This window comes from Vipera ursinii (genome assembly GCF_947247035.1).
Source record: "Vipera ursinii genome assembly, chromosome: 2".
NCBI lineage: Eukaryota > Metazoa > Chordata > Lepidosauria > Squamata > Viperidae > Vipera > Vipera ursinii.
In genome coordinates this window covers 233,891,723-233,913,726 of record NC_139513.1, presented here as the reverse complement: position 1 = coordinate 233,913,726, position 22,004 = coordinate 233,891,723, and the positions used below count along the sequence as shown (strand labels likewise).

The window sequence follows — 22,004 nt, the reverse complement described above, 5'->3', positions numbered from 1 at the left end:
AATCAGCAAATAGTCCAATTGTTAGAAAGCTGCTAACCTATGAGCTACAGGAACACAACGCATCCCTGACACCCAGTGATCAGTCGATGAAAGTGCAAGGTATTTTTCCACATTCTCTACTGGAAACAGCTAGTACCAAATCTACTTACTTCATAAAAGCATCTTTCATGCTTACCTTGCAATCCTAGACAGCATTTTCCTCCAAATATGTTGGATTACAATGGTCATAATTTCCAGCTGTCAGGGCTAGGGTTGCTCCCAATTATTTCATTTCATTTATTTATTTATTCATTCATTCAGTTTGTATAGACACCCCTCTCAACCTGTGATTCTGGGTGATGAATAGTCATAAAAACAATTAAAACAGTTAACACAAAAAAAGAATATAAGTACAAATAGGAATCAGGAGATGTAATCCATCGGTATCAACATAACAAGGAAACAGGGGACCTTCATTACTTGTGGCCTCAGGTCTGGGCGTATAGTCAGGTCTTCAAGGCCTTGTGAAAGGCTGGTGGGGTCAGGTCCATCCTAGTCTTTGGAGGGAAAATGCTCCAGAGAGCAGGTGCTATGGCAGAGAACTCTCATCTCCAAGTCTCTGCCAGTTGACATTTCCTGGCTCCCAGAAGGTATCTGAAGCACCTCAATATCTCTAGAAAGCCTCCAGTCAAACACTGCCTCTATATAACCCAAATCAAACTTAGGGGAAAAGGGCTGGGCACCTGTGGATTTCCAGAAGCTGAACCATACTGTAACTGCTTGCAACTGCTTGCAATTACTAATGGTAAAGCATGCTGGGAGCCAGTGGCGTCTGTGGGGTATGATTACAAAAAAAAGTGAATATGGCAGCCATGATGGTTAAGTGAAACACCATCCATTTGATTCACAGATCAAAAAAGGCAGAGCTATGATTGCATCTTCATGGCCGCCATCTTCACATTTGTTTTAACCAGATGTCTTCTGGGAACAATTATCCAGCCATATCTGAATGAATGAATGAATGAATCTTTATTGTCAAAGTACAGCTATGTATACATTGAGATTAGCTGAGCCTCTCTTTGTGCTCCCACCCCACAACACACAGTGACAACAAACCCTCCATCTTACTACACCATGTGAATCAATACACCACACACTGGCCTCCCAAGTCAATTCTGCATAAAATTCACACAAGTTATTTCTCGTTCAAAAGCCTAACAGCCCTGGATATCTGTAGGCAAGGGGAGGCTTCCAAGGAGTCATGACTCATTGACAAATCTATGCAGTTTTCTCGGCAAAGTTTTTGGAAGTGATTTGCCACTACCTTCTTTCTAGGGCTGAGAGAGTGACAACCCCAAAGACACTTAGCTGACTTTCATGTTTAAGGAAGGATTGAAATTCCATTTTCATTCCATTTTGGTGTTTTGCTCTTCAGGTTTCAGGCATTCAAAAACACTCAGCACATCTATTTTGAACCTTGCTCTCTTCCCATCCCCCCCACCCTCTGCTTTTTATAACAATGTGGAAAATAGCACTGCTGAAAAACAGTGATTTATTACCCAATTTTGAGAATAGGATTCCACCGAACTCTGGAGACCATAAAAATGGGTATGCATCCCAAATTCCACACAGGTAGCAATTCCTGAATTAGTGTTATTTTAGCCAACCTGCTGGGTAAACGTGATGGAAATTACAGTCCATCTGAACTACAAGGCATCAAACTGGGAAGTCTAAATTACAAGTCACTTGGGAAGCAAACACAACCGATGGCAGTGGATCCTATTTGTCTGTAGAAAACAAAATTCCCATAGATGTGGCGTCAATCACAACAGAATATACTTCTCATATACTCTGAACACAATCTTAAATCACAACCAAGCACACTCTAAGGCAGTGCTTGCTTAAATAAGGTGTGAGGAGTTGAGCACTTTTTCAACATAAAGAAGTAGAATGAAAAAAAATATTTGAAATATAAATTCAAATATGCCACTGTTGAATGGGTTCACATAACAGACTAAGGCACATGTTGGTTTCCTAACCCACCATTAGCTTCACAAATGTCTCAACCCAAACAAAGTATATTAAAACTTCATTAATAGTAGCTTTCCTTAGGCTTGGACTATTATCACTTGAGTTCAGCAGTGAGGACCGGCACATATTCCCAGGATTAGAAGATTCTGGGAGAAGATTTCGTGATATCAGAAGCAGGACACCCAGATTCAGTCACAGTTTTGTTCCATACAGTATTAACCTTGTGAACTCTCAAGCTTCCTCTTTCCACTATGTATTCAAGATGGACAGTGATTAATATTTATATGTATTTATATGTAAAGATGTGTTATAGCATGTTTATATGTGTTATGTACGTGTATACCTTTGAGAACAGGCAACAGAATTTCATTTTTAATGTGTGCCAGTATACCCACAGTAAAAAATGACAGGAAAGGTTATCTTATCTCTTATTTGATAGACTCCTGAGCTTAGAATCACAGGTTGGAAGGGTCTTCTAGTCCAGGGCTTTTTAACCAGTGGTACGTGTACCACCTGTGGTACTTTGCCACGTGGCAGGTGCTACACGACTGCTAGCCAAGTGTAGCAGGGGAGGGAAATGAGCCTAAGCGAGCCAAGCCTGAGGGAGAAGCAGCTGCAGCTGCATGACTGTCTGGGCTCAGCAGAAGCCCCAGGAGCTGGCAGGGCTCCAGCTGATTGGCTCCAGCTGATTGGTGCTTCTGGAAGCAGCATAGAGGTGGAGGTGAACTGAAGAAAAAAAAGTGGGGGAGGAGAGAAGAGGCTATAAAAGGAGGTAGTTTGGGCAGGAAAGAGAAAAAAAGACAACAGGAAAGGTTTGACCCCTTTAAACAAATGTAATTAGTTTTGCCCCCTTTAATTGAGTCTGTCTATGGCTTTTAGAAAGTTTTCTTTGAAGGTAAACAGGCTTAATTTAAAGCTAAAGCTTTTTGCAATTGCTGGAGCCTTTCAGTCTGGAATACAACATTGTCACACATGACACCCCTGAGGCAGCTTAAAGAGAGAAAAAAACAGAGTTTGTGTTTTTTCTTTGCACTTGATTCCTCTGTCTTTAAGGGTACAGGGAAGGGATGGGGGGTGCATTCTTACTACACTGTGGGAGAGCTCAGAAGGGAGAGAGGAAGAAGGGCTGACCAGCTAGCTCAGGAGTCTACCAACTTAGCAACTTTTAAAACCTGTCAACTTCAACTCCCAAAATTTTGGGAGTTGAAGTCCACAAGTCTTAAAAGTGCCAAGTTTGAAGACCCCTGAACTAGCTGGTAGTGGTGCATATTAATAAACATGGATAAATTCATCATACATTTGTCAGTGCAAAGGGAAAGTGATTCAGCAAAGCATCAGCCACCGAAGAAATTAAAACTGGTACTTTTTCTTTTTTTTACAGTTTGTAATATTTTATTAGGTTATAGAATAAAATACAAAAATACAAAAGCAAATAGTAGAACACAGTGGGGAGGAAAAGGGGGGGAAAGTGAAGGGTAGAAGGGAAAAAGAACAGACATCCCCTGTTGCAGTAGAAGGAAGCATTAACATTGAACCTCAACTTTTCATTTTTTCATAATATTATAAACTAGCCATTTCTATAACAACAAATGAATCTAATCAGTAAAATCCAAAATTCCCCCCCCCCTTTTTTTTAGTCATCAAGTTTTTGACACCTTGCTAAGCACTGGTGGTACTCAAATACTGTCATGTCCTAAAAGTGGTACAATCTGTGTAAAGGTTAAAAAACCCTGTTCTAGTCCAACCTCCTGCCCAATGCAAGAATCCTGATACAATTCCAGAAAAAGGGCAAACCTTTCTTGAAAACCAACAGGGAGGGAGCACTCATGATTCCAGGAGGCGGGCTGTTCCACTATTTGGGATCATCATTCCAAGACTATGTGATATATGCACAAACAAGCTGCCTTCCTTGAGAACGCTTCCCGTGGCCTTCTATAGCTGTTCGAGAGGAAGGGGGGGGGGACTGGAAGAGATCCGAAAAGGGAAACGAATGCAACAGCTAAACCAGGGGTATCCAACCTTGACATCTTTAAGACTTGTGAACTTCAACTCCCAGAATTCCCCTGGCTGGCTGGGGAATTCTGGGAGTTGAAGTCCAACAAGTCTTAAAGTTGGCAAGGCTGGACACCCCTGCTCTAAACCAGCGTTTCCCAACCTTAGGAACTTGAAGATGCATGGACTTCAACTCCCAGAATTCCCCAGCCAGCTATGCTGGCTGGGGAATTCTGGGAGTTGAAGTCCACGCATCTTCAAGTTCCTAAGGTTGGGAAACGCTGCTCTAAACAATAAAGCCTCGCTGCTCGAAAGACCAGTGAAGTCAGAGCCGATCGAAGTTCTCCGAGTGGTTTTCCGGCATCGAGGAAACTTCCAAAGAATCGGTTGTTTGTTTGTTTGTTTACCTCGCCCTCCTTTTAAGCGCTTCTGCGGCTTCCACCGGAGGAGGAGCTCATCCCGCAACGAGAAAGAAAACCCCTCCCTCGGAATCCGCACATCCCCACCGGGCTCTAGTTAATCGGGATCGGTTTGGGTTGGGGCGTTGCAGCATGGCAGATCCGGTCACGGAGCAAATCGCCGCTCGAACTGATTGGCAGCGCGCCCGGGAAGACCCCGAGGAATGGCGAGACGCCGCCCAGCGCTTGGTTGAGGACGCGGTGGGGAACAGGATCCCCTTTGGGGCTCTTTACAAGGAACAGAAGACGATCGTGATCTTCTTGCGGGTGAGAGAGGCCCCCGGCCTGGCTGCAACAACCCAGCTGGGGGTTGCCTTTATTATGCCAGGAAAAGTTGGGGCAGAAAGTGCCGAAGCGCTACGCGCAGGGAAAGCAGCCTCCGAGTTGATTGAAGCGCTCCTGGCTAAGCTATAGCGTGGGCAATCTTCGGTTTGTAAACGGGCATCTTGGATTTCTATTAGTTAAGTTAGCCCATCATGATTGACAACCGAGAGATCGGAGGGACAAGTACTGCAAATGGTAACCGTTTGCAAATCATAGCCTGCGTGCCAGTTTGGAGATTGAACCGGGCTAAACGTTGGGGGAATTTCGCCCAGGCAGGCCAAGGGGCTTCCCGCAGCCGCGACCGCTTACTCTTTTAGGGGGTGCGGCCTACTTCCGAATAAGCGTGTGCAGACTAGGATCACGCACATCCTCCAAACGCGAGAGGCAGTGCTGAGTTACTTAATTTAAATTAATTATAAATTAATTAAACTTAATTCGGGAATGGATCACACAAAGGCAAAACCAAAGCAATCACATTAAAGCTGTGCCTGTTGTGTGACCAGCCACTGTAGCTTGTGGCTTAGGATGTTCTGTAAAAAAACACCTCTTTGTAATTTAGATAGTAAAGTTGGTAAACAAAAAACTGCATCAGCACTGTGCCTGAATATAAATTCAACACACGGGGACAAATAAAGCAGAGTTTAATAAACAGAAGATTATCTTGCAAATGTATAATGTGACACTCCATTTTTTTTCCAGCATTTTTTGTGCTACATCTGTAAAGAATATGTGGAAGATCTGGGCAAAATTCCCAAGAAATTTTTGCAAGTAAGTGCAAACAAAAGTTATATATAATATGGCGACTAACATAGAGGTTTGCAGTCTCCCTAAAGTTACATAGTGTAAATTTGCTTTTATATATGCTTGTGTTGAAAAAAGAAGGATTACTGGGGATTGTCTATTGGTGTTGATTCCCAAGAAAATACGGCTATATTATAGTCTTAGAAGTGCATGTTCAAGACTGTCAGCCTTTGAAATACTGTACAATTTTAAGATATTGGACGTTGATTAATGCAGTGTGCTATAGAAGTAATTATTGTCAGGTTATACAGATTTGGAGAAAATCCATTAATGTATGTTTTAGCTAATCATCCATTATGGAAACTTCATCTGCTCTCAAGATAAAGTTCAGGATGCAACTAATCTCACCGTAAAAGAATCATAATTGGTTATCTGAAGATTGTAGACCTTTGAGGTCACTAAACCCCAATAGATTTTGAAATATACAGAGCTCCTTAAAGGCCGTATCGACTTTGAAATCAGCTATATGAAAGATACCTACAGTAACACTGGCTCCTGGTCAGTTTATAGCAACTTAATTTTTAAGGGTCTAAATTATTTGGAATTGGAAACTGTTAGAAAGTTTAAAGTCTGGATTTTATCATAGGAGTCTCAGATATTTCTGAAAATTGCCCTGCCTTGGTGGTTAAATGAATGAGATATTTTTCAAATTAGGTAACAGCTAAAATCCAGGCCATTTAGATATTTGGATGTGCTACATATTTGGAAACATTGATTAGCCATTCGTGGTATTTACAGTGATGATTCCTTGATAAGTCTTCTGAGAATTCCTTTGAACAAAGAAAGTTAAGATCCCCAGCATCTTAGAAGATCCTAGTTCTAATTTAATGCTTATTGCAACAGGTTGTTTTTCAAAATGAGATAAGGCAGAAGTGGCAAGATGAATACTGCAGAGGGCCCTATCCACTTCCTAAGGAGTTCTGTAATAAAAGTTGTTAATACTGCCTCAGGTTTTTACAGCCTCTGGCACTAGCAAACGACTCACTGTGATTTTGTCATAGGGATGTTGATTTAATTATCACTAAATAGCTAACATTCAAATAACCATTCTAAAGTATGATGGGTATAATCAGCAATATTATACAATTAACTCAGTGATTTAAAAGTATTTATGACAGCATATCTGTCTCCACTAATGGAAATTTATTGTAAATTCCTAGAAGACTGTTAATGTTAGGGTGATAGGGTAGTCTCAACCACATGGTTAACAGGGTTAACTCATTGGGTTTGCACAATTCATTGAATGATCAAGTAACCACAGGAGCTAAATTCATAAACTCTGCTATGCCAAAACAAATACGGTATTCTACCCAAATTTAACGAAATATATACAATGCAAGCACTAGATCTTTAATTACATGATGCCCCAGCTGCTATGAAGTCCAGGTTTCTGGTATTGCTGTATAAAACAGAATGCTTTGTACTGAGAAAGTAATTTGATCTGTCCTCTATTGTCAGGGGCTCATTGCATTTTGTTAAAAGGTACTTGCGATGCTTTTCTCAGTGGGAAAAGGGCTGCTGCATACCTGCAGGAGCTCACTTCCTGTAACTAAATGATACCACTGCTCCACTCGGTTATTTAAAAGTGGAGGCCATGTCATTTTGTGAAGTTGCTTTAAAGGAAGACCAAGTCTTTGTTAAAGCAAAAATTGCTTCAAAGATTTGCATGAATCTAATTTTTAGTCTGGCACAGAGATTGGGTTGTTAAGTATTAGTGAGCAATTTTAAGATTGGTTTTTTAAAAAAAATTCATTCCTTTAGGATGCAGATGTTAGACTTATGGTTATTGGGCAATCAGCACATCATCATATTCAGGTAAGTGCAAGTGAAAAGCTAATTTATTCTGCTGAGGTGATTGTAAATGCAGCTTTTTTCAGTTTTTGCACCTCTAAGCATGTCCACCCATAAACACATTCACACATATATACTATACTGTAATTACACGTGTGTATATCCCTATATAAATAAGACCGCTTAAATAAGGTAGGCACTAAAGCTGCTTTGAAGGCTTCTTTCCAAGTTCCTGGAAATTATCCATATTCTTTTTAGGAGAATGTACTTCTATCATGTATGCTTAGAGCTGCCAAGGCCCAGATTAAACATGTTTAATTGGAAGAAAATTCCGCTCAGTGGAACGGGATTTAAAAGCAAGGGTAACCAGGATTGCACCATTTGCTTTCAAAAATAGAACTGCCTTGTGTATTACATTAATACTTAACATATGTTCTTTGCAGCCATTTTGTAATCTGACAGGTTACCCTCATGAAATATATGTAGATCCAGAAAGAGAAATTTATAAACTTCTTGGCATGAAAAGAGGGGAAACCTCCAGCTCAGCAGGTGGGTTGTGCTACTGACTGTCAGTATCAGAAACTACTGATATATGTTTACTTCATGATATATAAACTGAAAGTTCCATCTTTTAAGTAGATAAAACAATCAATACCATTCAGATCTGATTTAATTATAGAGTTGGAGAGGCCATGTTGGCCACTGTATAACCTCCTGCTCAGTGCAGGAATCCAAATGGACAAGGCTCCCCTCATACATGAGAACACGGACCTGGCCTGCATCACGGAGACCTGGTTGGGCCAAGGGGGGGGTCCCCCTATCAGAACTATGCCCACCGGTCTTCCGGGTGCTTCACCAGCCGCGGGCCTAGGGCAGGGGTGGGGTGGTGGTGGTTATTATTAGGGAGAATCTTTGTCCGCGAGTGGCCACTGTCCCTCAGATAGGCGGGTGTGAGTCTCTCCTTTTGAAGTGGGGTCCTGGAGTTCAGTTGGGCCTATTGATTATGTACCTGTCTCCCAGCTGTGTGTCATCGGCCCTGCCCAAGCTCCTCGACGTCTTGCCCGGGTTGGTGATTGAGTTCCCCAGGCTTATAGTTCTGGGGGATTTCAATCTGCCTTCTGCAGGTGAGGCGTCTGAGTTGGCTCGGGAGTTCATGGCTTCCATGACAGCCATGGACCTGACTCAAGTAATTCAAGACCCGACCCATAATGGAGGGCACACACTCGACCTGGTTTTTATCTCTGGACTGGATTAATGATCTGGGTAGGGGGGATTTAACCATCCAACCCCTGTCATGGTCCGATCATTTTCTCCTCCGGCAAGACTTTCAGTACGCCACCCCCCGCCGACCAGGTGGTTACGCCCCAGGCGCCTGATGGACCCTGAGAGGTTCCAGACGGAGCTTGGGATATTTCCTGCTTCCCTTGCCCACGACTCTGCCAAGGCCCTAGTAGAAGCCTGGGAGAGGGCGGCTGCTGGGGCCCTGGATCGAGTTGTGCCTTTGTGGCCTCTGACCCAGCGCAGGCCCCGGGTGGCCCCCTGGTTTACCAAGGGGCTCCGAGAGATGAAGCACCAGAAAAGATGCCTAGAGAGCTGTTGGAGGTCCAGTGGATCCGAATCTGATCGAACACAGCTAAGAACTTATCTTAAGTCTTACCTAGTGGCGATGGAAGCGGCAAAGCGTGTTTACTTTTCCGCTCTCATTACGTCTGCAGATAACCGCCCAGCCACCCTGTTTAGAGTGATCCACTCACTGCTTAATCCGCGACCGAGGGATGACCCCTTGCAGGGTAGGGCTGAGGAATTTGTACAGTATCTGCAGGACAAAATCGCTCAGATCTGGACTGGTTTGGACTCCGACTGGGTGGAATCCGGCGGAGTGGAGAGGACAGGCCTTGGTTATACCATTTGGGGTGAGTTTGACCCTGTGTCTTTGGATGATGTGGACAGGATTATGCGTAGACTGAACACTACAACTTGTCTATTGGACCCATGTCCCTCCTGGCTGGTTTCAGCCGCCCGGGAGGTGACAGGGGCTGGCTCCAGGCAGTTGTCAATGCTTCATTGATGGAGGGTGTCTTCCCCTCCGCCTTAAAAGAAGCGGTGGTGAGGCCCCTTCTCAAGAAGCCTGCCCTGGACGCAGCCTCCTTGAATAACTATCATCCTGTCTCCAACCTTTGCTTTGTAGCAAAGGTTGTTGAGAGTGTTGTGGCGCGTCAGCTCCCACAATTCCTGGATGAAGTGGACTATCTGAACCCGCACCAGTCTGGTTTCAGGCCCGCTTACAGCACGGAAATGGCATTGGTAGATGATCTCTGGCGGGCCCGGGACAGGGGTTGTTCCTTTGTCCTGGTCCTACTTGACCTCTCAGCGACTTTTGATACCATCGAACATGGTATCCTGCTGCGACAGCTCGAGGGGTTAGGAGTGGGAGGCACTGTTCTACGGTGGTTCTCCTCCTACCTCTCGGGCCGCTTGCAGTTTGTATTGGCAGGGGGGCAGAGATCTGCCCTGAGGCCCCTCACTTGTGGGGTGCCTCAGGGGTCGGTTCTCTCCCCCCTCCTGTTTAACATCTATATGAAGCCGCTGGGTGAGATCATCCGTGGCTTTGGGTTGAGGTATCACCAATATGCGGATAACCAGTTGTTCATCTCCACCCCGAGCCAACCCAGTGATGCCCTTGACATGATGTCCCGGTTCCTGGAGGCGGTGCGGGTCTGGATGGGAAGGCTCAAGCTGAACCCCTCCAAGACCGAGTGGCTGTGGATACCGGCATCTCGTATTGTCCAACATGTTCCATCTCTTTTGATGGGGGGGAGGTATTGCCCCCCTCAGAAAGGGCCCGCAACTTGGGTGTCCTCCTGGATTCACGGCTTAACTTGGAGGATCATCTAACTGCTGTAACCAGGGGGGCCTTCGCACAGGTTCGCCTGGTGCACCAGTTGCACCCCTTTTTGGATTGAGATGCCCTATGCACGGTCACCCACGCCCTTGTCACTTCTCGCCTGGATTACTGCAATGCTCTTTATATGGGGCTGCCCTTGAAGTGCACCCGGAGGCTTCAGCTGGTGCAAAATGCGGCCGCGCGGGTGCTTATGGGAGCTTCTCAATACTCCTATGTTACACCACTCCTGCGCGAGCTGCATTGGCTTCCGGTTGCCCTCCGGGTGCGATTCAAGGTGCTGGTAATTACCTTTAAAGCCCTACATGGCTTAGGCCCGGGGTACTTGCGAGACCACCTGCTGCCATTTGTCAACCTCCCATTGCCCGGTTCGCTCCCACAGTCGGCCTCCTCAGGGTTCCATCGGCTAAGCAATGCTGGCCGGTGACCCCCAGGGGGAGAGCCTTCTTTGTGGGTGTGCCGACCCTCTGTAATGAGTTGCCTCCAGAGCTGCGGATGGCCCCTGACCTTCAGTCCTTCCGCCATGACCTGAAGACCTGGTTGTTCCAACAAGCGGGCCTGGACTGACTATAGTTTTAAATTTGGTTTTATTGGGTTAATTGTTATGTATTTATTACATTTATGGTTTAATTCTTTTTAAAATTTTGTATTTTATGTTTTTTAACTTTTTATTGTTGTGAGCCGCCCTGAGTCCTTAGGGAGAAGGGCGGCATATAAATTTAATAAATTCAATTCAATTCAATTCAAATGAAAGCATCTCTGTCAAGTGGTTGTCTAGCTCTAGCCTCTCCTTTAGCAAAGTTGGCTTGGAAATTCTGGAAGTTGAAGTCCACCCATCTCAAAGCTCCCAAAGGTTGAGAATCACTGCTCTATAGCAGGTATCAACTGAAGAAAAATTTGTCCCTTAGGACAGTGGTCCCCAATCTTTGCAGCTTGGCAATCCGGCTGGGAGGGGAAGAGGGAACTCGGCCACGGGAACAACAGGCCAGCGCATGTGCATATGTACATGTGCATGTAGCCCTTGCGTGAGTGGTGGGCCAGCTAGTATGAGTTCCCGCCAGCCCATTCGCACGGCCCAATTCCGAATAGGCCACAGCCCAGTAATGGGCTGCAGCCCGGGGTTTGGGACCCTTGCCTTAGGAGTTTGTTGCTCTGCCAAACAGCATCTGATTTGGATTCAAACGTTAATATATTCTCCAACTGTGGAAAATCCTAGACAGTGCCAAATCATGCAGAAATGTTTCCTATGTAGGGTATGTTAGAATCCAAAGTACTTCGATCTAAAGCACATTTATTCCCTATGCAATTAGTTCTAATCTTAATGGAATTGCTTGCTGGTAGCTGCCCATAGGTCTATAGCCTAATGTATTCATAATGCCAACAGAGCTAATGTATGCTTTTTGCCGAATAAACTTCCCTTCTGCTATTATTTTCAGTGCACAGCCCTCATGTTAAATCCAGTTTGCTATCAGGAAGCATTAAAAGCATGTGGAGGGCAATGACAAGCCCTGCATTTGATTTTCAGGGTGATCCAGCTCAGCAGGGAGGCACTTTCATTTTAGGACCAGGTAAGGTAACTATAAATTTACAGCTTTTTGTTGGCTAGGCAAATCTGTTTTATAGTCATGTTGGAAGGGCCTTTAGCTCAGAACAAAAGACATGTGATATGGTAATGGAAGACATTGTCCTCAGTCCTTTTCTGGGTTCAAGACACTTCACTACTGACCCAAATCCAACATTCCTTTCTTGTGTAACTTTATTGCGAAAGTTGTTGGAACTTTGTTGGGGGTTGAAGGGAGGAAATGCACCTTTCCTTTTCCATGTAGACCTCTCAGTAGCATTTGATTCCAACATTCCTAGTATCTTAGTAAAATGCCTGCAAAGACAAGGATAACACATTTTTTTTTTGCAGTGGTTCTACTCCTTCCTTAGCAAGCAGCTTCAGTTGGTATGCAGGGAGAAAGACATTTATTTTGGGATGTCACAGCTCTTTCCATGTAGCATCTACATGAAGTTTTTGAAAAAGCTCTTTATATCAGTTTGGGGATATATATTATCACTATGTTCTTGGTATTGAATTGAATATTGCCATCCCACATGGAGCCATGGATGCTGTAGAAATCCTAACTCGGTATATAGAGGGTAAGAGGGTCAAAACAAGGTTTGATTAAATCCCTGCAAGGCAAAGTTGCTGTTGGTTAGTGGCTTCAATTGTAGTTCTTGACAGATTCATGCTTCTCCATTACTGGAATCATAATTCCTTCTGGAGTAGGTAGAAGCCATGGCTATTCACCAGTTAGGTGGTCTGTCTGGTTTGGAACACCCAGCAAATGATACTCTTGTTGCCTCATGATTAGATTAGATTAGATTACTGCACCTACTACATAAGAGTGCCTGGAAAGATGACCTGGATACTTCAGTTGCTTCGAAATGCAGCAGTCTGTGTGCTAACCAAAGGTAGCAGATTTAGTCACCTAAGACAGGGGTCCCCAACCTTTTGGGCACCAGGGACCAGTTCCGTGGAGAAAGGTTTTTCCACAGACCGGTGAGTGCATGGTTTTTGTGTGCTGCCTGTATCCCATGGATGGGGCTTTGCTCATTTGTACGGACTGGTTGCTGGCATGCCGTGGCCTGGTACCGGTCCATGGACCAGGGGTTGGAGACCCCTGACCTAAGATGTATCGTAGATCCTGCATTGATTGCTGATTTGTTTTCAGTTCAGAATGCTGGCTGTCGTCTTTAAAGCCCGACCCGGACCATATTTCCCATCAAAGTCTGGCACAACATGTGTATTCCTGTAGGACCATTTTATTGAGAATGGTCATACAGTTGTTAAGCAAATCTGGCATCCCCCATTTTCCTTGCTTGTTGAAAATCAGCTGGAAAGGTTACAAATGCAGATTATATAACCCCAGGACAGTGCAGTTGTCATAAATACATGTGAATTGCCAAGTGCCCAAATTTAGATGACCATGGGGATGCTGCAATGGTTGTCAGCGTGAAAACCAATCATAAGTCACTTTTTTCACTGCTGGTGTAACTTTGAACAGTCATTAAACGGTTGCAAATCAAGGATTATCTTTCCATGTTAAATAACATGCTAATGCTGAAACTGTGTTTTGTGGAGATGAAAGTGTTAATATTATTTGTTTTTCATTTGTTCCAGGTGATGAAATTCATTTTGTGCACCTTGACCAAAACAGGTTGGACCATGTCCCTATTAATACTGTTTTGCAGCTTGCTGGAGTTGAAACAGTAGATTTTACCTACAGATCTGAGATTATTGATATATGAATTTTTAGAAGAAAAATACATCTGCCAAGACAGGAGATATATGTCAGCAGACCATTGTGGCAATTCACCCATAATGAGGTTATTGTGAAATTAATAAAAATAGAAGTAGCTCCAGAGTATATTTTTACACATCAAAAATGGCCTTTAAACTTAATATTGTGCTCAAGACACAATAACTCACTTAACAGGAAAACAAGCCATTAAAGCTGCTGCACAGAAATACTGATTTTTATGGAGTCTGTGGATTTATTTAAATCACACTATTCCACTTAACATTTAACAAATTAGTGTTAGTGATAGAAATGTATGGGTAACAATTAACCAGCCTTTTTGCCTCTTCAGTGTTTGATTAAAACAAGACCTCAGATCAAAACAAAAATGTAAATTTTAATTGTTTATAATTGCTTTCTTGAAAGCCAAAGTAGAGTGAATGTTGTTCTGAAGTCTGTAAACTAGAGGCTGACTGAGAAAAAAGTGCTTAGAGAATTAAATTCATGGTAGACTACTAACTGGATAGTCTTTACTTTTAGTCTTGACACCCTGTTAATCTTGAATTAAAAATTACCTGTAAATTTTTCTACAGTATTTTGTTAAGGTGCACGTAACAGAATAATCAGTGTTACACCCAATTAATGTGTTTCAGATTTGAGTTTTCACACCTTTGCTCACTTTGATCCCTAGAGTTCAAAAAAGGAAAGATCAATTATACGTTGCAGAGGTGGTAAAATGATAATCATGCAAGTGTTGTTAACATACAGTTAATCAGAAGTCCTCAGCAACAATGCAGGTAGTCCTTGACTTACAACCATTTGTTTATTGACCATTCAAAATTACAAATACATTGAAAAAAGTGATTTATGACCGGTTTTCACACTTAGGACCGTTGCAGCATCCCCATGATCATGTGATCAAAATTTGGGCACTTGGCAACTGGCATGTGTTTATGACAGTTGCACTATCCCATGGTCATGTGATCACCATTTCTAACTTTCCTAACTAACTTCCAAGAAGCAAAGTCCTAATAATGGCCTGATTCACTTAACAACTGCTATGTTTGCTTGACAACTATGGCAAAAAAAGGTCATAAAATGGGATGTGACCAGCAGAGGGATTCAGCCATTTCGCACCGGTTTGGTAGAACCTGTAGCTAATTTTTTGTTGACTTCGGTGAACTGGCTGATGCCCTAACCCTTTTTCGCAAGGCCCAGAACGGACTGCCGGAAGTGGCGCAGATGCATTTCCAGTGGGCCATTTTGAGCCTGGGGGGCCTCCCCGGGTCAGAACGAACTTCCAGAAGTGGCGTCCATGCAGAGAACCAGTTGTTCAGGTATTTGAATCCCACCACTTGATGTGACTCACTTAACAGCTGCCTTGCTTAACAACTGAAATGTTGGGTTCAATTGCGGTTGTTAGCCGAGGACTGCCTTTAATGCTCCTTGGAGCCACAGGAGTTCTAGTTGAGAAATATTGGTTGAAACTATTATGAAGAATTATAGAGAATAATAGATTCTCCAGCTTTGATATTCTAAAATTATTTATGAAGACGTAAAGAAAAACCAAACCTGAAAATGCAAAATATCTATTAATATGTGGATTTAGTGTTTTATTTAACCTGACATTGACAACTATATAAAAATCAGTGCAGAATTGGAACATAATCACTGTTAAGACAAAACACATGTATATACATGTGTTCTATAACTAGTAATTTTCATAGCTGCCAACTACTTTAGCCAGATATAAGATTTTATTAAAAGATTATTTCTTACAATATATTCTAATCCTCTCCTCTCCGCCCCAAAAAAACCTCCTAGCAACAGACAAATTTTACAGAGGACCTTTAGCTGATTTTTTTTAGCAATGTAGTTTATGTAATTTAGTCTTTACCAAGTAGTAAATGTAATGGACCTGATTAGTTTTATAAACAGTAAAAAAAATACTGGGTGCCCCAGCAGTAAATCATGGGCTAATTTGATCTATGGTTTGTTGTTGTTGTTGTTGGTTGCGAAGTCGTGTCCGACCCATCGTGACCCTATGGACAATGTTCCTCCAGGCTTTCCTGTCCTCTACCATCTTCTGGAGTCCATTTAAGCTCACGCCTACTGCTTCAGTGACTCCATCCAGCCACCTCATTCTCTGTCGTCCCCTTCTTCTATTGCCCTCAATCTTTCCCAGCATTAGGCTCTTCTCCAGTGAGTCCTTTCTCCTCATTAGGTGGCCAAAGTATTTGAGTTTTAGCTTCAGGATCTGGCCTTCTAAAGAGCAGTCAGGGTTGATCTCCTCTAGGACTGACCGGTTTGATCGCCTTGCAGTCCAAGGGACTCGCAGGAGTCTTCTCCAGCACCAGAGTTCAAAGGCCTCAATTCTTTGGCGCTCAGCCTTTCTTATGGTCCAACTTTCACTGCCATACATTGCAACTGGGAAGACCATAGCCTTGACTATACGCACTTTTGTTGACAGGGTGATGTCTCTGCTTTTTAGTGTGCTGTCTAGATTTGCCATGGCTTTCCTCCCCAGGAGCAAGCGTCTTTTAATTTCTTGACTACAGTCCCCATCTGCAGTGATCTTGGAGCCCAGGAAAATAAAATCTGTCACTACCTCCATTTCTTCCCCATCTATTTGCCAGGAATTGAGAGGGCCGGATGCCATGATCTTGGTTTTCTTAATGTTTAGTTTCAACCCAACTTTTGCACTCTCCTTCTTCACTCGCAACAAGAGACTCTTCAGTTCCTCTTCACTTTCTGCCATTAGAGTGGTATCATCTGCATATCTTAGGTTGTTGATATTTCTTCCAGCAATCTTAATTCCAATTTTTGACTCCTCTAGCCCTGCCTTTCTCATGATGTGCTCTGCATATAAGTTAAATAGGCAAGGCGACAGTATACAGCCTTGCCGGACACCTTTCCCAATTTGGAACCAATCAGTGGTTCCGTGTCCAGTTCTCACTGTTGCTTCTTGGCCCGCATATAGGTTTCTCAAGAGACAAATAAGATGCTCTGGTACTCCCATCTCTTTAAGAACTTGCCACAGTTTGTTATGATCCACACAATCAAAGGCTTTAGCATAGTCAATGAAGCAGAAGTAGATGTTTTTCTGGAACTCCCTAGCTTTCTCCATGATCCAGCGTATGTTGGCAATTTGATCTCTAGTTCCTCTGCCTCTTCGAAATCCTGCCTGTACTTCTGGTAGTTCTCGATCCACATACTGCTGGAGTCTAGCTTGTAGGATTTTAAGCATAACTTTACTAGCATGAGAAATGAGTGCAATGGTGCGATAGTTTGAACATTCTTTGGCACTGCCTTTCTTTGGAATTGGAATGTAAACTGATCTTTTCCAATCCTGTGGCCACTGTTGAGTTTTCCAAATTTGCTGGCAAATTGAGTGTAGCATTTTTACTGCATCGTCTTTTAAGATTTTGAATAGCTCAGCTGGAATACTGTCACCTCCACTAGCTTTGTTGTTGCTCAGCTTTTCTAAGGCCCACTTCACATTCTAGGATGTCTGGCTCGAGGTCAGTGACCACCTCATTGTGATTATCAGGGACGTTAAGCTCATTCTTGTATAGTTCTTCTGTGTAATTTTGCCATCTCTTCTTAATCTCTTCTGCCTCTGTTAGGTCCCTGCCATTTTGGTCCTTTATCATGCCCATTTTTGCATTGAACGTTCCCTTCATTTCTCCAATTTTCTTGAAAAGATCTCTGGTCCTCCCTATTCTATTGTTTTCTTCTATTTCTTTACACTGTTCATTTAAGAAGGCATTCTTATCTCTTCTAGCTATTCTCTGGAATTCTGCATTCAATTGGGCGTATCTTTCTTTTTCTCCCTTGCCTTTTGCTTCCCTCCTTTCCTCAGCTATTTGCAAAGCTTCCTCAGTCAGCCATTTTGCTTTCTTGCATTTCTTTTTCTTTGGGATGGTTTTAGTTGCTACCTCTTGTACAATGTTGCGAACCTCTTTCCATAGTTCTTCAGGCACCCTGTCTATCAGATCTAATTCCTTAAATCTATTTGTCACCTCTACTGTATATTCAACGGGGATATGATTTAATTCATACCTGACTGGCCTGGTGCTTTTCCCTACTTTCTTCAGTTTAAGCCTAAACTTTGCAACAAGAAGCTCATGGTCTGAGCCACAGTCAGCTCCTGGTCTTGTTTTTACTGACTGTATAGAGCTTCTCCATCTTTGGCTGCAGAGCATATAGTCAATCTGATTTCTGTGTTGACCGTCTGGTGATGTCCATGTGTAGAGCCGTCTCTTGGGTTGTTGGAAAAGAGTGTTTGCTATGACCATCGTATTCTCTTGACAAAATTCTATCAGCCTGTGCCCTGCTTCATTTTGTACTCCAAGGCCAAACTTGCCTGTTATTCCGGTTATCTTTTGGCTTCCTACTTTAGCATTCCAATCCCCCATGATGATAAGGACATCATTTCTGGGTGTTAGTTCTATAAGGTGCTGTAGGGCTTCATAGAACCGGTCAATTTCATCCTCTTCAGCACCGGTGGTTGGGGCATAGACTTGGACTACTGTGATATTGAATGGTTTGCCTTGGATTCGAACTGAGATCATTCTGTCATTTTGAGGATTGTATCCCAGTATTGCTTTTCCTACTCTTTTATTGACTATGAAGGCTACTCCATTTCTTCTGAGGGATTCTTGCCCGCAGTAGTATACCTGATGGTCATCTGAATTAAATTCACCCATTCCTGTCCATTTTAGTTCGCTGATACCTAAAATGTCGATGTTCAGTCTTGTCATCTCTTGTTTGACCACGTCCAGCTTGCCTTGATTCATGGATCTTACATTCCAGGTTCCTATGGAGAAAAAATCTTTACAGCATCGGACTTTCCTTTCACCACCAGACATATCCACAGCTGAGCGTCCTTTCGGCTTTGGCCCATTCGCTTCATTCTTTCTGGCGCTACTAGTACTAGCCCTCTGCTCTTCCCCAGTAGCATATTGGACGCCTTCCGACCTGAGGGGCTCATCTTCCAGCGTCATATCGTTTTGCCTTTTGGTACTGTCCATAGGATTTTCATGGCAAAATTACTGGAGTGGGTTGTCATTTCCTTCTCCAGTGGATCACGTTTTGTCAGAACTCTCGGCTATGACCTTTCCGTCTTGGGTGGCCCTGCACGGCATAGCTCATAGCTTCATTGAATTACGCAAGCCCCTTCGCCACGACAAGGCAGTAATCCATGAAGGGGTTTACAATACCATTATTCCATTAAAATTGTCATTTGCCTACAGCACCTTCATATATTGCTGCTGCTCGATATAGCTGCCTGCTTGTTTTAGCTGGGCAACTAAAATGGGAACTATACCTTGGGTGACCCTGCTAGGAATACTCTTCACATATACTCATTCCTCCCAGGAACACCTTCCCATCCATGCCCACCCCAATGAGGCATCAATGGTATGTCACATAGCAGTTTTCCAGTCAGCACCCCCACTGGAACAAATCTTGGGAACCTAAACAACATCCTTCTGCAACTGGTTAGAAAGATCTGGTGACCAAGAGTATAAAAGCAGCTTATGGGATTGAGAGTTTATGGGATCACCTAGATGTAGTCGTTAGACTTGCTGTTGGGAAAAGACAGCTATGGGTAAGGTACAACTGATCCCTGTTGTGACTGACCAGGCATTTTTACACTGATACAAATTTCAGAGGCTTTTTTGCCCCCAGGCCTTTCATCTCCATTCCCTGTGACTTTTCCTATGTGGATGTACTCTGGAGTTCTGCAGAGTACATCCATATAGAGTATAGACCGAATTATACTGCAAGAAATGTTAATTCTACAATTCAGCATGATTCCTTTTCGGTTTTTAGTTGAACAAATTAAAGAGTTTTCAATGTTTTTCAGACCACAGAATCTAAAAAATCCTGGAACATCAGTTCAGGTGGTAAAGTTTTAATTTTAAAAAATTGGCTGTATTAAAGTGACTGTTTTTCCTCTCCTGACAGAACCCAATCAAATTTTCTTGGAATCCTAGGGTATAACAAAATATAGTTTAAAACCCCCTGGGTTAGCCTATTAATAAATTGGGGAAACAAAACCTGTCCTTTGAAGAATCTTGTTTGTAGTGTGGCACTAGAAACGGTTGCTTTTCTAAAAACCTACCATCCTAACTTTCTTTGCCCATGAAAATTTGTAATGGACATAAGGGATTAAAAATGGCCTTTGAAATGTGGGAATGTGAATATCCAGCAGATGGCACACTTCCCCCAAAGGGAAATCACAACAGTAAGTAGCTGTACTGTATGTAAATGTTTCCACACACATTGGAGGAAAACTGAGGAAGAATAGAGTTGGTAACATTTTATACATGCACTATGCAAAACCTCCATGCAAATTATGAGGCGCGTTCAAAACAGTTTGCCTTATACTTTTCTAATTGCTCTTTCTTCACATCTGTGTAGTCATCAGCAGATCATATAGCTTTAAGCAAGGGAAGCTAGAGATATTCAAATTTCCCCTTTAGTCTAATTGGACAGGAAGAATTTTTCAAAAGATGACTGCTGGAATTATTTTCAGTGAGAATTCATAGAGGCTAATGTATTTTGGATTGAACAAACATGCATGTATCTTTACTAGTCAATTTATTATTTTGTTGATTTTTAATAAGTTTTCAGTTGACCACCTGGCTCTTTTACCTATCTGGCAATATTTAAAGCAATTTAATAAATGTGAAATCAAGAAATTCACAGTAATGTTTATTTTAACTATTCAGTATAAGCATACCAGAATAAACCAGCTGAAAGTTCCCCTCTTGTGATAGCCATGGAATTCAACAATTTCCTGGAAATCAGTTCCATGCTAATTCCTGCTAATTAACATGCAGAAAATAAACCTAGAATCCTGGTTTTTCTATACAAGTCACTTTTAATATACTGTCTGCTGGTGACTTTGCTGATGTGTAACCCTTGTTTCTGCTGTCCAGGCAGGCAACAAAAATAAAATGCTAACTGTGCCTCCTCTGTAGTATGTTTAACTTTTTGTGTGGTATGTTATTACAAAGGCTCGATATATTCTATCATTTTAGAAATGATGGCTTTAAGCAATGGCAACTAGAAGTATTAGCATTTTTCCTCTAGTTTTATTTGGTTTTTGAGACATGGGGCCACCCATGGCTTTTTTTCTCATAGAACACTCAGAATGGAGTTCTGGGACCTTTTTTGGATGGAACCTTGTAGGATAGGCAAGGCGGGTTGTATGACACATGTGAGTCCCGGCACCTTTTGCTTATACAAAAAAAGCACTGGAGCCACCGCTCATAACTGAAAATATTACTATGTCAGATGGGGATTGGTGGTGGTGGTGGGGATGCAACGCCTGATATTTGAGCCTTGGTGGAGCAGTGGGCTAATGCCTCCTTAAGTAACACCAGCTGCCTGCAATTAGTGCAGGTTTGCATCCCACCAGGCTCAAGGTTGACTCAGCCTTCCATCCTTCCGAGGTAGGTAAAATGAGCACCCAGATTGTTGGGGGCAATTAAGCTGACTTTGTAATAATGCCGCTTGGGGTGTGTGTGTGAAAGCCCTAATAAGCAGGCATATACATAGAATGAAGGCTACTGCTAAGCTTGTAAGCCGCCCTGAGTCTTCGGAGAAGGGCGGGATATAAATGGAATTAAAATAAATAAATAAAATTAAATTAAATTAAAAAAAATTAAGTGGTCCCTTTTGCAATTTCATTTTTTGGGGGGTTGGGGGTGGGATGAGAATAGAGCCACGGTACAGGCACTCTCTTATAGGACTAGTTCGCCTTTGTGACGCAGGTGCTCAGGTGTACCCCTATGACATCACTGTCGGAGACTCTGCGATTGTGACCTCACACTGGCCCGGCCCAATGAGGAGCGAGCGTGAGGGGAGGCCGAAGAGGACGAGCTGGTTGAGAGCGGGAGTCGCGGCGGCGGCGGCAAGTGGCAGGTTGGGAGCAGCTGGGGGGGGCGGTGCTTCAGAGAGCGCCGGCAGTTGCCTTCCCTCCTCTTCCTCCTCCTCCTCCTGCTGCTCTTGCTCCCGTTGGGCTGCTTATACCCCTACTGGGGGCGAGGCGGCGGGGATGAGCCCGGGTGCCTTGCAGCCGCCGCCGTCTCCTCTGCTACCACCGCCGCCATGAAGCGGAAGACCTCGGGGGTGGGGGGCCGAAGACACTCGGCCCCGGCTACTCTGCCGGCCACGGCACCGCCGGCATTCAAGAAAACTCGGAGCACCGCCACCCTGCCGATCTTGGGCGAAGCAGAGGAGCAGTCCCCCCGGGCCCCCAGGCGCGAGATCTGCCTACAGATCGCAGGTGAGGAGCGGCAGAAGAAAGGGGCGCTGCGGGGATCGGGGCGACTGAACCCCAACTTAGCGGGGCGGTTCATACGGGCGTGTCTGCGGGCGGATGACTCCTGGGTCTCGTAAGTGTAGAATTCGGGGGGTTCTTCCGAGTCT

The 22,004-nt window shown here is 43.5% G+C and overlaps 2 protein-coding genes across 9 annotated transcripts in view; both read left to right on the top strand.

The window, feature by feature from the left end:
* The first annotated feature begins 4,550 nt into the window (after positions 1 to 4,550).
* Positions 4,551 to 13,773, top strand: PRXL2C (peroxiredoxin like 2C). Of its 2 annotated transcripts, XM_083350995.1 has the most exons (6): positions 4,551 to 4,727; positions 5,484 to 5,552; positions 7,347 to 7,400; positions 7,820 to 7,925; positions 11,715 to 11,846; positions 13,445 to 13,773. In XM_083350995.1, exons 1-6 carry the CDS (start codon positions 4,554 to 4,556, stop codon positions 13,570 to 13,572), a joined length of 663 nt encoding a protein of 220 aa, XP_083207121.1. In that variant the 5' UTR covers positions 4,551 to 4,553; the 3' UTR covers positions 13,573 to 13,773. The 2 variants fall into 2 exon arrangements, with proteins under 2 accessions (XP_083207121.1, XP_083207122.1); XM_083350996.1 differs by lacking the exon at positions 7,347 to 7,400.
* A 7,888-nt stretch (positions 13,774 to 21,661) lies between these two features.
* Positions 21,662 to 22,004, top strand: part of CDC14B (cell division cycle 14B) — a 76,076-nt gene continuing 75,733 nt past the window's right edge. For 6 of the 7 annotated variants that reach the window (XR_014491126.1, XR_014491127.1, XM_083351990.1 and 3 more), the window contains exon 1: positions 21,662 to 21,861. Coding sequence is in view for 4 of the 7 variants with exons in the window: in XM_083351990.1 (XP_083208116.1) it covers positions 21,684 to 21,861 (178 nt within the window). In the remaining 3 variants the exon portion in view is untranslated. The remainder of the gene's footprint in view (positions 21,862 to 22,004) is intronic. The other variant, XM_083351992.1, reaches the window with a different exon arrangement.

Excerpts from the sequence above, each read along its gene's own strand:
- PRXL2C (XM_083350995.1), top strand. The coding sequence starts at position 4,554 with ATGGCAGATCCGGTCACGGAGCAAATCGCCGCTCGAACTGATTGGCAG. Across the intron at positions 7,401-7,819 it reads CAGCACATCATCATATTCAG|CCATTTTGTAATCTGACAGG; the intron begins GTAAGTGCAAGT and ends TGTTCTTTGCAG. Across the intron at positions 11,847-13,444 it reads CACTTTCATTTTAGGACCAG|GTGATGAAATTCATTTTGTG; the intron begins GTAAGGTAACTA and ends CATTTGTTCCAG.